This window comes from Ammodytes marinus, assembly GCF_949987685.1.
Source record: "Ammodytes marinus genome assembly, chromosome: 5".
In the NCBI taxonomy this organism is placed as follows: Eukaryota; Metazoa; Chordata; class Actinopteri; order Uranoscopiformes; family Ammodytidae; genus Ammodytes; species Ammodytes marinus.
In genome coordinates, this window is record NC_137234.1 from 9,840,377 (window position 1) to 9,857,677 (window position 17,301).

Genomic DNA, 17,301 nt, shown 5'->3' on the forward strand with positions numbered 1-17,301 from the left:
TTTTAAAGCCCCTAATCACCTGACATCCATTATGCTCTGCATTTAGTCCATTGGGACATGGTGTTACCTACCTGCTCAGAATGTATTAACCTAATCTGGACGCAAAGATGCTACACGACCGGGACGACCCAGTGGGAAAAGGCAGTGTAGTAGTCTCCCACTAACTGGAATTAAGCCAAACATGTTGCATGTATCAAGTGTTCCCACTCTGCTTATGTGAACGCTTGTAGTAACTGTTGATGGTGTAAACTAGCACTAACACTGTGTGGGAGTATTGGTCTGTTGATACTGAGGCAGGAGTAAGTAGTGAAACAATGGGCAGTAAAATGTTTGTTGTGGTTGTTATTCAAAAGCTCTGCTGTAGTAGCACCTTCACACACAAAGCAAAGAAAATCAAATTACCATACATCAGAATTCACTTTGGTTCACATTATGAACCGCATGTGAATGAGCAGGTCAATGGGCGGAAGCAACACCACCAAAATTCATTCACAATTCACACAGCAACCAACAGCAGTGAATTCCCAATCCCACAAAGGCATGTCGTGACAAGCCAATCCAGTACCTTAACATATCCTACAACCTATTGAGAGGGATTTTGAGGACATTTCCCCAAAGACCTAAAAAGGATTATCCCTTTTATAACTGGCTGTACCTGATATGGCATAGGCCCTCAAGACTCTCTTTATCCCTCCAGAGATTTCCACAAAACAACTTCATTTAGAGAGCAGTTAGAGGGGCTCTCTGGCCGCACAAATGACTGTTGTGTACTACTGAGAAGTAGGGAAATCAGTATTGTATGTATGGAAGAATGGAGGTCAGCGCTGGGTGATGGATGGATTGGGGGGAGATGGGGAAAAGGGGGAGGGGGGTTTCAGAGAGGAGCAGAAGAAAAACTCTTTCTTGGGACTTACCGAGTCTTGGCAGTCACCGGAGACAGGGGGATGTCCTCATTCATGTAGTCCAGCTCATCAGTTAAGCTGTTGGCGCGGGAGATGTTGATGGAGGTGATGCTGTCGTGTTTCCTCTTTACTACAAGGAACAGAGATAACAGCTGACATTTCCAGTACAGTCATGTATGACAGAATACAAGTTTAAATCAGACAATGATTTATTTTATTTTATTAAGATTAGGAAGAATACATGTGATAGTTGTAGGGTAAGAGTTCAAATAAATAATAATTGCACGTAGTTTGGCATCTCTAAAAAAAACATATTTACATCATAGAGGAATTAATTTCTTATTTTGAATGTAATAATAGCATGATAAATAAATAAATAAAATGAAAGGACAAAAAGACAAAGTCCGTGTCCAAGTAAAAATAAGCCACTTTGATCACATTTATTTAATAGTGTGCAACATACTGTGAAAGCAGACACAAATAAACAGATAGATACCTGGAGAGCCAGTGCAGCTCAGATTGAAAGACGACTGAGAATGTCGAGGAGCACCTGATGCCATGCAAAAGGAAAAGACGGAGAGGAGATGAAGCAAAAAAACATATAAGAAAATGTTGAAATGGAAAACTTTCAGTGAGCTCTTCATTGCTAAACTGTTTGGTGAACAAAACCTATACCTAAGTCTGGTCAGAGCACTGACTTGCTGACAATGGAATTGATGCTTTGTGATTTATTTTATTGGGTTTTGTGTCTTGCATTTCATTTTAAGTGTGAAACTTTGTTTGTATAACAGGACTCCCTTGAAGAAGAAATTTTCTTTCTTTTTTGCCTTTTTTTTCCCCCACCTCTTCTTCTTTATTATGCTTGTAAAAAAAATTTAAATTTAAATTGAAGCAGTTCCTTATTGCGTATAAATGTCAAGTGATATGCACATATGCTTTCAATAAAACATATTTGAAAACGAAAAAAGAGATTTTCAATCCCAAAGGGAATATCCTGGTAAAATATAGGTTACAACAAAAAAAAATTAATAACTTTGTCAGCTGTGAAAAAGTTTTGAGTTAACATATTTTTGAACAATTTATTTGGAAACAGAAATCGCAGAGCTCCAGTTCAACTGTAGTGCAAATGGCTGTCTGCTGGCGCGGCTTAAAACAACCGCAAAGAAACAACATGTGTAACTGGGTCTAGGGCCTACAGTCAGACTGTCAGCATCGGAGTTTGACAAGTCTCTCCTCCAGAAACCACCAGGCCTCCATTGTGACAAAGAATGGAGGCAAATCTGTGTCCAAGAACAGAATGGCCATTCCAATACAAGCAACATCCATTCAACCTCTCTTGTCTTCCATCATCAAGCTCGTTTGACATTGTCCAATCCGGAAGCAGAGACGTCGATTGAGAGAGAGAGAGAGAGAGGGCCAGGAGGGAGAGAAATCAGAGAGTGTGTGTGTGTGTGTGTGTGTGTGTGTGTGTGTGTGTTTTGGAGGGGGGCTAACTAGAGCTAACAAGAGGCCACCTTTAGCCCCAACTTCAGCTCACTGAGGGAGACGTGAACTGGCTTATCGGCTACACAAACAGGATAAGGGTTTTATTAACAACATGTAGTTTATCTGGCCCATCAGTGCAAACGTGTTTGGTTGGGAAGAGTGTGAGCCAAAGGCAGGAGAGAGAGAGAGAGAGAGAGAGAGAGAGAAAGAAAGAAAGAAAGAGTGCAAAGTAAAAAAAGTCAGCAGAGAGAGAGAGAGAGAGCACTCCATTGAGAGATTCTCACAGACGGAGGTGGGTGGGGCCAGACAGATAAGTGGAGCGATAAGCCGGACACTGACTAAATCAAACAATGACCAGTTTATTTCTGACCACTGGAGCTCCACAATGGCTGCTTATCAACTCCCTCTCTCTTTTTCTCTCTCTCTCTCTCTCTCTCGTGTCCCAGCCTAGAGGTCCCCACGGTCTCCTAGGCCTCTGTCCATTCCTAGCCAGGCCAGCCCTCGTTCTTCAACCCGCTGCTGTTGGCAGGGCACCCAGTAAAGAAAACAGGCCAGTTCAACCCTGGACCCAGTGTCTGAGTCTCTCTCTGCTTGGCTCTGGTTAGGTCCGGTTGGGGACAAAGGCCCAGCCAGCCAGCAAGTCTAATTAAAATACTGTCTGGGCCACATTAAAAAGGCAGGCTAGCTAATGATTAACACAGAGGACTTTTTAATAGGAGAAAAAAAGAAAGTACTTAACCAGGGAAAGGGGGCAACTGGTTATACAGTGCAGTGTTCACACATATACACTCAACCTTTGTGTTTCTAGTTTTAACAAAGATAAAAGGGTCTTCATTGTTGTTTTTCTGGTTTTGGGTAAAGCATATGTCTTAACATATAAGATTATGGAATGGAAACTTAAAGAGAGCCATACCATGAGATCAGAGGGCACCTTCAAAATGAGAAGATATCTCAGAAACAAAATGTCTTATACCAATCCCTGGAATCTCATCTAGTGCAGCTACATAGTTATGAAATAGGATCTAAAAATGTTCTGGTCATTCCTATGGAGAAAAGGGGAAGATATTATTGGTTGGGGAATGCAACATTGCTGGAGCACAAAATGATTTGACAACATTAAAAAACATCCATGGCAGTATGGGAAAAGCTGGGAGCGCAGAATACATTGTCTATTTATCCATATTTCTTTTTTTAAACGTATCCATGTATTTATTTGGCAAATTGCACAATCAAACCTGACTGCATTACAGTGCAACTCATTTTAGCTGGCTCATAAAGTCCTACAGTAAACTATAAACAAGACCAGTTTGCTTTATAGGACCCAAAAACCTTGTGCCCTCAGCCCTTCACTCTGACGTTCGCAAATTGCATGCACAAGAAAGATTCCTAGAGAGACCAGTGATCATGGAGCGCTGTCTTAATAACAAACGGTTCACTGTTTAAACAGAACATTTGCATCTCTCAGCTAGAGCTAGGGGATCCAAACCTATTAGAAAACTGTGAAGGTTAAGACAAACAAAAAAGCAACAGTACTGGCGTGGGCAGTTGACATTGCAGAATGATGCATGATTTATGGCTGCAACTGAAGCACAGATCATACAGTCCCATGCAGTTCCAACTCTACTACACATTATCATTAGTGACAGCAGGCGTCAGGCTTTGGCTTCCTTACATGGTTTTATGCCATTCACAGGAATGCCATTCCTTTTTCCACTATGTTTTTTTATTGGTTGAACAAGCAAGCAAGTAAGCTCTGCATGTTGACAGCTGCTTGTGTTGCTTGTACCTATGTCAATATGAGAAAGAATACTGGATCAAATGTGCCTAGACATTTGCTTTGATTGTCTTTTTCCACATTTACTTAGACAAACAGTATGCTATCCTTCACTATCTAAGATTCCACCCAATTAAGCATGAGACTAAACAACTTTTCCCCTCATAAGTGGTTGTTCTTTAGTGATGGTCTGCCTTTATGTCAAGTTTATATCACTCAAGCTGCTTTTATGATTGCACGCTTTGAAAGGAAAAACTCATAAAGCGCATTTATTGACCTAAAGTCTGGGTCAATTCATTTGGCGGAGATGTCTTTTAACACAGGAAGTTGAACCACCAATCCCCCTAACCAACCTGCCATGGATCATATAGGCTACTGTGTATATAGACCAGCATTCTTTTTTTAAACATAGCTTCTATAGATATTTACGAGTGCTGGCAACAATTTGGGAACACTAGAAGTCAAATTTTATAATTATCTGGATATGATCAGAAATCAACATCACAACAGTCTGTCAACAGTCCAGGTAATTTTTTTTGTTAAGTCTTGGCGTTGGCATGACTACAACAATATTAGTAAACTGCAAGTGGTATAACAAGAAATTCCCACTTGTAAACTTGACACACCCGCATTTTAAGGTTTTACCACTTAAGCTCAGTGTGAGTGGCTGTGGCCAGCAAAGGGGACAAGTAAAGCAGTAAAGAGCTTGTAACCGTGACCTCTAATCACCACAGAGACTGTAATGGCTTCCATGTGGCCTACTGAAGACACCTGGCAGCCATCTTGGGTCTAAGGGGATCTGGATAAGGCCCCTGTTTACTGTGTAAAAAGAAGAAACCAGCACATAACAACTATAGCTCACTGATTGTATGAAGTGAGAGCATCAAACTGCAATCTTTTCCTATAGTCATTGTTATTGCAGGTGATGGAAAAATGTATGAAACTAAATTAAAGTTAAGGGATTACCAAAATTCTCACAAAAAAATTATGGAAAAACCATATGCAGCCATTCTGAATCTAAAACTATTCATTTCTATCAGATCTATGGGACGCAAGTTAAAACAAGTCCATTGTTAGATTGCTGACAAATAATATTTTGTAAAGCAAGAGCTACAAAAACAGTGTCATACATCATGGAGATAAGTTTGGCCATTTGAATGTCCTGACTTTTGCTGTAGTAATGGATTTCTAAGGCCTTTAATGCAGCATGACATCATGTTAGGGCCCAGGACACACATTATTTCATCAGACAACATTATATTTAGACAGACAGGAGAAAAAGTTGGTTTCATTACAGCAGTAATTCACTTTTTCAAATTTCCTTCACATGACACGCAGGCTTCATTGCCAGTTGGCCTTGAATTGAATTAAAACTGCACAAATTAGCTTCACAAGAATATGCTATGCATTTCTAAAAAGACCTTCACCAGACATCAAGATTTAAAAAAACAATTATGTTATAAAGAGGGCCAAAATGTAGCCAGTTAAATCAAAAAGTGAAAAAACAAGACTGTGCTTTCATGTATAATCTTGGCTAATGTTTTGTCCTGGCCTGAGTTTTGAAAGAAAGGAATTTTATAGAGGTTTGGTCATTTTCTTTGAAAAATGAGTTTTTGGACACAGGACTAGAAAAAAAAAATAGCAATAACCTTTGATATGTATTTGACATCAAATTGTATGTTGTACATTAAAGTCAAATAAGAGCAGTGCTCACTCTTCAACTTAATTTACCTTCGCTTGGCTCTTCCAGGGAAAATGTGCCATCTTTCTTGTCCTCAGAGTCATCGATGTGATCGAAGGTGATCTGGGGGATGGATATGGCCCTGTCTGAAGCCTCGTCCGTAGCACCGTTACCTCGCGGCTTCAACCTCCTCTTGGGCATCTTTTTCTGACGGACAGACAAAAACATCAACCTAGTTATTTAAAAAGAAACTTTTTTTTATCATGACAATATTTTGCAAAAACAATTAATGGTCTTTAAAAGAGTCATCCTTACAAAACAAAATCCACTGTGTAAAGATATGAAAATAATCAATCGAATTACAACTGTAACTTTTAGCAATGGAATACAACAGAACGCGGCGTGAAATTGTCCTGATATGTCACAGTCAAACAGGGAGCTTTTGTCTCTTTTCTTTCACGCTTTTCCCTTTTGAAAATTAGTTAAGCTGCCTTTTTATAGCATCACTGCCCACACTGCACTCACTGATCATCAGCCTGCCATTACACACATTATGTGAACAAGGCCCAAGGGTTCATGAACTTGCGTACTTGGGACAGCAACTCACTCTCAACCTCTAGAAGGCAATCCGCCATTTTCGTTTTATCATGAGCTCACACTTGAAGACTTGAGGTCTGGACATCCTCGGCTGCACAAAGAAAAGACATCATGTCCATGAAAATCACATACAGAATCAGTGTCAAGGATCAACCCATGACCAGAGTCCACCAAAATTGACTTATTTGGCGTAGTGACAAGCCATCTCATTGTCAGTATTCTGAACTGCAGTTTTACAGTTCTTTTATTCCCTGTGCTGGTTTCTTCCCTTATTCTATGCAGGAAACTGTAACAGAATGCCAGGAGTCTGCTCTGCACAGAAGTTAGACCTACTACATCTAGCTGGCACCATTCTACATTTACTGACTAGACAGGCGAAAGTCCACATGCCTATTAATACCCAATTTGTGTAGCCATTGATCAGTCCGCCGAGGCACCTTCCTTTAACGAAACTGGCAATACATGACACAGTCTTGCAGGTGTTGTGTTGACATGGGGTTGGCCCCATAGTGGTGGCCCCATTATCCCTAGTCTAATGGGACAATCCACCAATAGTTCACCAGTGAACCACTTGTGACCTCAGTCATTTCTAGCCATATCCATGTAAACCCTTCTATAACAATCATGCAATTCTTGAAGGGGTTGGTTGTTAGTGATGTTATCTCAAATTCCTCAGTTCATGCACATTTCACAATGTTTCGATAAAACAATTCATTTCTGTTTGCAGTAAGTAACGTGTCCCCTATAATCTTTTCTTCTGGTGTGTGCCTGTGTTTTGTGTATTATTTATGACGACATAAATGTACAGGACTTTTGCACCAAAACGAAGATTCAGCCAAAGGTATTGTAGAAGCGTGATTACCCAGCAAAATAATTGAATACAGCGCTCTTCATTTAGCTTGCTAGTGCATTTTGTTGGTGTGACCATATAACCATCTTGTGCTGCTTCCAATAACATTGCAGTACCTGTTTTATACCTCTTCTAGCACCTGTGAAGTTTACATTGTTGAACTTGCACGCTGGTGACATCAGCAGTAAATGTTTGATCTCAGTTTCATTGAGTGAGATCATAGCTGCGTATGTGTTGTGTGATTCAGTGAGTTTCTGAGGATCTAAATGGTGCCTCCAGTCCAATCCTTAGACCCACTGACCCAAACCAACGTCACGGACATTGGCCTTTATTGCAACTCAATTATTTTGACTGAGTGGATCAGACTTTGGCATTGACAATTGGCCAGCAGTTCAAATCCAAATGGTGGAGGTTCCAATGAGTCATTAGCAGAGACAGTGAGAGAGGGAGGTGGCGCTGGGTCTCATAAGATTGAAAGAGGGGGTGAGGGGGGAGAGAAAGAGAGAAAAATGGAAGGGCAGGAAGTGAACTAACAGACAACCAAGTTAAAGGTGCACTATGTAACTTTGGGAGTGTCAGAAAACTGAACATTTTCTAAAGTGTATTCTCATGACTGAATAAACAAACGTTCCTCAAGAGAAAATTGGATCCCTGACACACTAGTTTGAAGTTAGAAAGCTACCTCAAAAGGTACTGTTTCACTGTAGTTGTTTACGGTAGCAGGGCCCACAGCTTTGTCTACGGACCTATTCTAGTCTTAAATTTGGTTCGAGTCACCTAACAATTATGTTTTGAGGTATGATAAGAATGATTCAATACTAAGAAGTAAATGTAGTGAAAATATGTTTTGTAAGCAAACTGCATGCTCTGCAAACATATCCCTTGAAACTGCATAGTGCACCTTTAACGGTAGAGAAAGAGAAATAATCAAAAGAGTTACATTCCAAGTAGCGAGAGAGAAAACAAAACATTGTATAGGAGAGTAAGGAAGAAACAGACAAGACAGAGAGGAGCAGAGGAAAATACGTGGGGAAGAGAGGGAGACAGGAAGAAAAAGAAAGAGTGAAATAAAGTCTATTAATCGGAGGAGAAACAGGAGAGGAATCTTGAAAGACAGAGCAAAGAGAGACAGAGAGAGAGAGAGAGAGAGAGAAAGAGAGGAGAAAGTCACATGCCGAAACAGAAAGGAGCGGAAGCAGCCTCCGTTCTCCCCAATACATGTGGGTTCAATGCTACACAAAGATTTTTTTGTTGTTGTTCTACTAGACAAAGGTTTACTCCCATGAGAAAGGCGGTGGTGACATCATCTCAACTGACTGAGTCTTTGTCCGGCGGAGACAAAGGCCTCGAGTCATCCTGGTGGAGTCAGGCCTTAGGGGGATGAGGGGGGGGCTGCTGTGTGTGTGTGTGTGTGTGTGTGTGTGTGTGTGTGTGTGTGTGTGTGTGTGTGTGTGTTCTGTGTGTTTTGTGTGTCCTCCCGCGTGTGTGTGTGTACGTTTGTGGGAACTTAACTCGCCCCTTTCATGCTGTATGGCCTAGGCGCAACATAGCTAATATCGTTTTGAAAGGTGAACGGCACAAGGGGACAATACGGTGTGGGCCAGACGTATGCAAATCTGCCCTGCGGTATCACTCACAGTCGGACGGCTTTTTTCTGACAAGGCTCTTTTGAGGACTTCTTCTGCTCTTGTGTTTCACACGTCATATTGAAAGGATTCTTTCAAATGACTTTTGAAATAGAACATGTTTCTCACTTTTATGAGAAATACCACATGTGCGATAAATTACGTTTTTTACAACCAGGAAATAAATAAATATATAAATAAATGACCTAGGTTTATAAAGCTGGATGCTGTTATTTTTATACCTATATTGGATGGATCAAAGTAAAGATACACAATAACCAGTAGGATAGGTTTTAAAAAAAAGGAAAGAAAGATATGGAAAAAATGTGCCTGGCTGTATTCAAAGACAGAATGACTCAAGGTTTGGTCATTACAGCTCACAGCATCAAGGACAGACTTTATATTTAAAGGGTTATGGAGTGGTTTCAAATAGAAAAAGGCTTACATCAATCACAAATGAAAACAGTGCCAAACATTGGCCACACAATCTGCCTGGCTGTGATATTTACCGATAAGTTACGTGCCCTGTTAAGTCTGGACTCAGGTTCCACTGTGGTGACCCGAGGCGGTGGAGTTACGTGATACATTTTCCAGGTTGTTTCACAGTCGCCCGGTTTCTCTGCTGCGTAGCACCTCCAAAGTGTCTGAGGAGGAGGACAGGTTCAAGCAGATTAGTGCTAGTCAATTTGTCGATCACCTGTAATCATTGTTACCTCTACTGACCATAATAAGAAATGTAAACAAAACATAGGCGTACTACAGTGATGTCACCACAAATTCAGTGATGTGTTAATTCCCTTTACAAGATGGCATGGTTTTCTATTTTAACATTTATTAATGTATGTGCAGTAGCTACTGACGATACAATTTAAGTTTGATTTAATTGTTTGATCAAATTTCAACTAAACATTCTTTATACAGGCAGTTCTATTCTACTATTCATTGTATCATGAAAAATGCTAAAGTGGATTTCTGCAGCATGTTGTCAATGTTGCAGACCTAGGTGTCCTTGTGTCACCAGTGTCTAAACTATCTGTGGTTGTGCCTCACTGTGTTCATGGTAATTGTATTCCTCTTAATGGTTAGCTCTTGGCACACCTTAGCTTCTTGTTTGTCTTCCATTTCACTCTTGGCAAGTGGTATACAGCTCAAATGTTCCACGCCTCAGTAGTCAATTGCAGACGACAACTACTGTCGCTTTTCTCTTTCTCCATTCAGTTTCCAGTGTTTACTGAAGCTTACACTTTGCGAGGTCTGCAAAGTGCAAGTTTGAAAAATGTAAGGATTGGATTGAGAAGATTTTATTGCCACATTGACGGTCCAATACAAACTCTGGTATAGAGGACATGTGTCTACTGTTACATCACCGATGGACTGGGTCTGTGTACCTGTATGTGAATTAATACTCTTACAACATGTTTTAAATCCGCTTCAATTCGTTGCCAAGATTTACCTGGAGGAGGCAGGCTGCAGCAGGGATCTGTCTGTTGAAGTGCTTCTGTCGCTGCTTCTGCTGGACTTTCAGAGCAAACCCTGAACCCAGGATACCCTAAGCAAGAGGGGGATTGGTACAAGTTGTATATCTATTCAACAAAATATGTAATATAGAAGTCTTTCCTTAATGGTCAAGAATAACACATGAGTCATATTAAACATATTTACAGCAGGCAGAGCGAAGAAGGAGATGGCGAAGACACTGAAGCAGGAGGCAATGGCCTTGCCTATCCACGTTTGAGGAATTTTGTCTCCATAGCCGATGGTGGTGACCGTCACCTACAGAGAGTGGATGAAGTTCCTCTTAAATATAGCAGATAGTAGGTGTGTGGCAAAATAGATCCTGATGCAAAATAGGCTCAGGACATTTAAATCTGATGTGATTTCTTAGTTAAAGCTACAACATTGTTGATTGAAGCAGTATATACAAAAGTGCTGACATGACTCGGTGATAAAACAATAATGACGAGTAAGGAGAAAGCCTTTTAATTCAATGACCATTCTTTCCTTTACTGAGATTTTCCATGAGATGCAAATGTAATATTCATCTACAGTCAATACGCCCAACATGTTTTCATTAATACAACTTTCTTCCAAGAGATACCAATTGCCTCTCGTCTTTAATGAACTGAAAGTGTCAGTCAATGCAGAGCTCTCAAAGCTCCTAACAGCAGTCTATAACAGGAGTTAGACAATAAAGAAAAAGCTCATCAGCCGATCTGCTCCACGACTGTCAGTGATGGCCGGGGCATTTGAGGCTCTTGCTCTTCAAAGGGAATAAAGATTCCCAACCCCTAATCCTCAGTGAGTGGAGGAATTCAACGGGGTGAGGGGGGAAAACAAATACCTCTTGCATTTGCATGTACACCCACTCTGAAAGCCGAGCCAATTCTGACACATTCAGAACACACTTGGCTTACCATGGGCGTCTATGGGGTATCGCAGCGTGAGCCGGCGCTGTGCACTAACACAAAGCGGCTGATGTAAGGTGAGATACTTAAAAGGGCTTTGGGAGTAAAATAGAAGGAGCAGGGGCGGGAAGGCCTGGTGGGTGTATGCTGGGGGGCAGTTGGAGTGCTGAGGGGTTTAATCCCTCGTCCACAAATCCGATGAATAAACAATGTCCTCCTGACCATCAGAGTGGAATGGTCTACTCCAAAACACCCCGCTCATTCACACTGTAGGGTGTGTGGCACAAACCTCTTCATGTCTACACAAAGGTCACGGAACTGGTCTTTGAATATATGTGAGTGTGTGTGTGTGTGTGCATATGTGTATAACTGTATGCATATATGCCTGTTTATATGAATGCTGATCAGTGTGCATATATAATGGGGGTGTGATAAGACCCAATTTAAAATTGTATCACAACTATTAAATAGCAAGTTGAGAGCAAAATGCTCCCTTTTTTCTAAATCTTTCTTTCACACTGAAGCCCGGTTGAGGCTAGAGATGTTGTTCAAATGAAACAGTCATTACCTATTACCTAACCATCAGAAATTGGCAAGAAGAGAAGCAAGGAAGGTGAGGAAGGGAGGGAGGGAGGGAGGGAGGGAGGGAGGGAAGGGGATATGAATCATGGCATTGGCTTGTTGTCCAGCTGTGCCCTGCACCTGCACATCCGAATGTGGAAATCATGCCAAGAGAAGGAACACACACTGGGAGAGATTAGCATTCTCCAATCAGGTCAATCTCATTGCAATAAGCACACGCACACGCGCACACACACACACACACACACACACACACACACACACACACACACACACACACACACACACACACACACACACACACACACACACACACACACACACACACACACACACACACACACACACACACACAATATTAGCATATCATGGCTCTCAAGTGTAGTCTCAGAAAAACAAAAAAAGGTGCCAAATCCGCAACCGTAACTCTTTCCTCCACATTGTGAACAGAGCAACACAAATTAGAGCTTTTCTCTCACCTTCCATAGAGGGGTGAGGAGCACCGTGACCCCTCTCACCCTCGTTACATAAAAGGTGGTAATCCCACAATTAAAGTTTTAATTAAGGGAACTGACACTTTATATGGGTGCTCTAAAAGTTCTTTGAGCCAAAGAGCCCAGAGGTGAATGCTTTATTACCGTCTCATTGTGGCACGCTGATCCCCTGCACAAGGCTGCCATAGGTTTCTCATTACTCTGCACTCTCAATTCAAATGTTTCATTAACTACTCTGGAAACCTGAGAGCCTCCGTACACAGGGAAATAAGCAAAACCAGCTCTATGCACGGAAAACATCAACACACCTGCTGCCAGCAAAACATGCATGCTACATGAAGAAAACCAATGAAAGAGAATAAAAACACAAGGGAGGTAAATAATTGGTTGCACCCAGGGTGGCCAGTCATCTCCATTTTTTCAGTTAGGACTCCACTTCATTGGGTAGATTAATTGTTACAGCCCTTTAGATTTTTTTTTTCTTGTAAATGTGATGTGGCCTTTCAAGTACGTAAAGTATGTCTCGGCCAACGGAAGTAGCATTCAATGAACCAAGTAATATATGCATAGCAAAATTGTCGAAAACATTCTCATACAAACATTGCAGGGATGAATGTCAGTGAAGGACTTGCTTCCTCTATACACCCCCCCCCCCCCCTCCCCCGCCCCATTCTCTTGTTGCGCTGTCTTACCACGCCCCACCACAGGGCATCGGCGTAGCTGGAGAAACCCGTCTTGCCTTCCTCATCCACAGCATCCTTCTCCGCCAGGTAGACAAAGTAAGAAGAAAAGATCAGACCCAGGAAGCCGATGTACAGGGTGGTGATCAGCTCCTGAAAAAAACACATTAAAAAAGGAGAAGAAAGTGATTTGTTTTGTTCATTTCGCTTACTTCTCCTTTAAGGCGACCAAAGAAAATCCTATGAAAAGGTTGTTTTACGATCGTACACATATAAAGAACACCATGACTCTTTCTTTATAAAAAGGTTTTAATTGACGACAACTGCTATACATTTCTTTTTCCAAAGCTTCATGTCACAACTTGGCTGATGCAGCAGACCCACTAGCAATACCTTAAGCCTTTAAATGCTATTTTAAATACAAGGCCAAAACTAAACTCTGGGCTGTGGGCATATTTAAAAGCTGATTTTAAGGGCATGAAACACTATGCAAAACCTATTGTGACAGTAGTATGACCTAATATTTTAATTGTCCAGGTCTAAAGAGAGCCAGGTTAGTGACAGTGCACATCAGCATTACTGTAAAAGGTGTTGAGAGTTACTATGTCATCTGCCATTGCAATATTGAGCGTTTAACTTTGTATACATGTAAAACACAGCAAATACTAAAATTTAGATGAAATATTACCTGTCTTGAAACTGTTTTGTCCAAGCATATCAGTGGCCCTATAAAATAGTGCCAAATGAAGGCCAACTAAGCCCAAAACACACAGGCATCAAATGCTATTCCAAGCCACACATTCTAACGGGCTCACTTGATTCCTTTCCACCAACTTATTGACACCGCTAAAGGCAATATATTCCGCTAAACAGAGCACATCATTTGACAAAAGTGGTCATCCGACAACAAGGAGAAGGCAACAAATCAAATTAGGCTCTTCTTGGAATCATCTTACATTTATTTTTTCTTGACCTTTGCACGCAATCCTCACTGATCAGTGCTGTTCTTTTTAATGCACAAAAGAGACACGAATGTCGGGTTAGACTACAACCAAAGCACACGGTCTACTTGAGGGATTAGTAAAAAGAACATTACATCCTCTGACTTCAATGTGTCAGCTGAGAAAATACTAAAACAAGTGTACCAGGATAGAAGGGGAAAAAAGGAGAGGCAACCTTGACGGTCAGGCTTCTTCTCCTTATAAAGCCAGGTCTGCTGTGGTGTATTTGTGCAAATGCGTGCACAATGTTTTGACAGTGCACATTGGATCATCTGTTGTAATAAGCCCTCTATTGCAGCATGACCGGTCGAGCCTGTGCCCTCACAGACACAACAGTAGGGTAAGGTTGTATTCACTACTAACAAGTAAAATGGCAACGGAGGGTTCTTTAAAAAAAAATTGTGATACGTGACAAAACTTAATTAACCACATTAAAGTGGAGTGAGTTATTCTGGAGAAAGTTTGTTGTCAAAATGAGGGAATATCTCCTCATGATCCATTACCTGTCAGTACTGTGTGCGCTTCAAAAAAATGTTGGTGATAATACTCAGCCTAGACTCTGTAAATGGGTATGTAAACAAAGGCGGCCCACCGTAGCATGCAACATTCAAGTTTGTAGAGACTAGGCTGTGTATGAACACTGGATTTATTTTTCAGCGCAAACACAGTTTGGACAAGAAGTGGTTTTCACTGATTTTGAAGAAAACACTTTCGACCTACCTGTCGATGAATAAAGACTACAGATCCCAGGAGTCTCCACGTTCCTCCCTGTCGGTCCACATGAAGCATGCGCAGGATCTGAAGGAACCGGATGCCCCTGCAAAACACAACACCACGTCATCTGTCTCAGTATCTTCTGATGCCTCGTCAGCTATGAGTAAATATTATAATAATAATAAAATGCAGTGCAAAACAATGGCTCTACCTGATGGCAGAAGTGGCAAACACTTGGCCGTTGGAGCCTACGCCGAGCACAATGACGGATGCAATGACCACTATCACATCTGTGAGAAGGGGAGATCCGTCAATCAAAAAGGAACAAAACAGACAAATTAAGGGGAGGCAATCACGTAAGTTTCAACAAAACGTTGTACTAAAATGCTACATCACATGCACGATCTAGGTTGTTGATAGTCAAGAACACAACACATGATGACATCCATTGTATTAAATGGGAGCAAAAAGGAAAAATAATGCCAGGTGCACCTATGATTGATATGGGCTTCCTGATAAAGCGGAGGCGTCCTTTGATGCCCGCATATTTGCTGCGACAGCCTGCAGACCACAGCCGGACCGCAAACTCCATGCCAAAGAACAGCACCAGCACAATCTCCTGTGGAGCACAATGCAAACACAGAGCAACAAGGGTTACAGTAATCTATTTGGAACGGACACAATTATTGCAAAACACATGCAGGAATGAGAGGATGTGGTAGTAGATAAGGAAGCATTGATAACACTGGACAATGCATTACGACGTATCTAAAAGCATTAAGGCCACTGCATCAATCCCACAGATTTTAGATGTGATATGAGCGGGTAATGACAGGTGTGTGTGTGTGTGTGTGTGTGTGTGTGTGTGTGTGTGTGTGTGTGTGTGTGTGTGTGTGTGTGTGTGTGTGTGTGTGTGTGTGTGTGTGTGTGTAAGAGAGAGAGAGAAAGAGAGAGAGAGACGGAGACAGAGAGACACTGAGGTGGTCTAGTTAGTACCAAGATCCCCCAAACCACCCAGAAGGTGAGATGGAGGTTGATAACGTTGGCTGGTGACAGCTCATATTGGGACAGGGTCAATGGCTAAGTGATTGAAACCACGGGATGAAATACCGGCATACTGCTGCCTATAACAGATAAGAAGGCCAAATAATCGGCTTGGTTGTTGAGATCTTGTTATTATTGTACTCCTTTCAGCAGCATTTAAAGGTGCACTATGCAATTTCAAGGAAGCAGGATTTGTTTACATTTTCAGAGCCTGCAGTTAGTTCACAAAACATATTTACTCTGATTGTAATTCTAATTATTGAATAATTCCATCATCATAAATCAAAACAATTATTTTGAGGTACCTGGAATCAATCGAAAGATTAGAATATGTTTCTCAACAAAGCTGTGGGCCCTGCTGCTGTAAACATCAACACTGAAACAGAAAAACATTTCAGGAAGCTTTCTAACTTCAAACAGTGTTGCAGGGATCCAATTTTCCTGTAGGGAAGGTTTATTAATTGAGGTATGAGAATAACCCTTAGAAAATGTTCACTTCTCAGGCACACTTAAAATGACATGGTGCACCTACACCTATAAAAAAAAACCTTGGTTTGGGGTCAAAAGTGTATTCACCTACATATCTGTTGAGGTTGATGCTTTTAAATTATGTTGCAATATGTGCATTTGTTTTTCCTATTATGTGCGTACATGTGTGCCTCTTTGAATTAATTACGCCTGCCTGACGGATATCGCTTTCCTGGCCACCGGGTATGCATAATATTTACTGTCTGTTAAAGCCTATAAGGCCATGTGGGTGGCCATCTCGTTGATTGCTTGAACTGGCTGCTCCCTGACCACCCCTTGTATGAAACTTAATACCATGAGTCCTGCTGCAATAACACAGCACCACAGAGCCCCCAAAACAATAAGCTGTCAATCAAACTCGACACTTAGTCTGGCTGGCAACAAAAAGTGTCGCTCTAGTATCAGCACAAAGGGGAAAATGCGCTGACATGTACATTTAGTGATACTTTTTTGCAACGGTGCACTGTGAAACCAAAGACATCCATCAGTGTCATCAAAGTGATAAGACAGACAGATCTATGTCAGTGTTAACATTTTTACTGACATTTTCTATTATTGTTTATAGCTTTAGATTTGGCACTTGGTTGGGACATTGTTCATATCCGGGAATTGTTCATTTTCTGTCAATAGGTTAAAGGTGGAGTCAGCAATTTTGGAGAACCCTTGTTTTCAATATAACGTTTTGTCAAAAAAAATCAGTGAATATCTCGTCACGATCCAATACCTGTACATACTGTGTGCGCGCTTAAATAAATCCTAGTGGTAATACACAGCCTAGGCTCTGTAAACAGGTATGTAGACAAAGGGTATGTAAACAAAGGGAGTCCACTATATAGCTACCAACATGCCCGTTTACAGAGCCTAGGCTTTGTATTAAAACTGGATTTTTTTCAGTGCACACACAGTACAGACTGTTAGAGGGTAGTCAGGAGATATTCA

General features: G+C 41.3%; 1 protein-coding gene across 1 annotated transcript in view; it reads right to left on the reverse strand.

Moving 5' to 3' along the window:
• Window positions 1-17,301, reverse strand: part of kcnq1.2 (potassium voltage-gated channel, KQT-like subfamily, member 1.2) — a gene marked incomplete at both ends in the record, with an annotated part of 153,254 nt that overhangs the window by 123,121 nt on the left and 12,832 nt on the right. Inside the window, 10 exons of the mRNA XM_080028661.1 lie at window positions 915-1,032; window positions 1,399-1,452; window positions 5,893-6,049; window positions 9,424-9,558; window positions 10,368-10,463; window positions 10,577-10,687; window positions 13,088-13,228; window positions 14,797-14,893; window positions 15,002-15,080; window positions 15,283-15,409. Of these exons, the coding sequence (XP_079884787.1) occupies window positions 915-1,032; window positions 1,399-1,452; window positions 5,893-6,049; window positions 9,424-9,558; window positions 10,368-10,463; window positions 10,577-10,687; window positions 13,088-13,228; window positions 14,797-14,893; window positions 15,002-15,080; window positions 15,283-15,409 (1,115 nt within the window). The remainder of the gene's footprint in view (window positions 1-914; window positions 1,033-1,398; window positions 1,453-5,892; window positions 6,050-9,423; window positions 9,559-10,367; window positions 10,464-10,576; window positions 10,688-13,087; window positions 13,229-14,796; window positions 14,894-15,001; window positions 15,081-15,282; window positions 15,410-17,301) is intronic.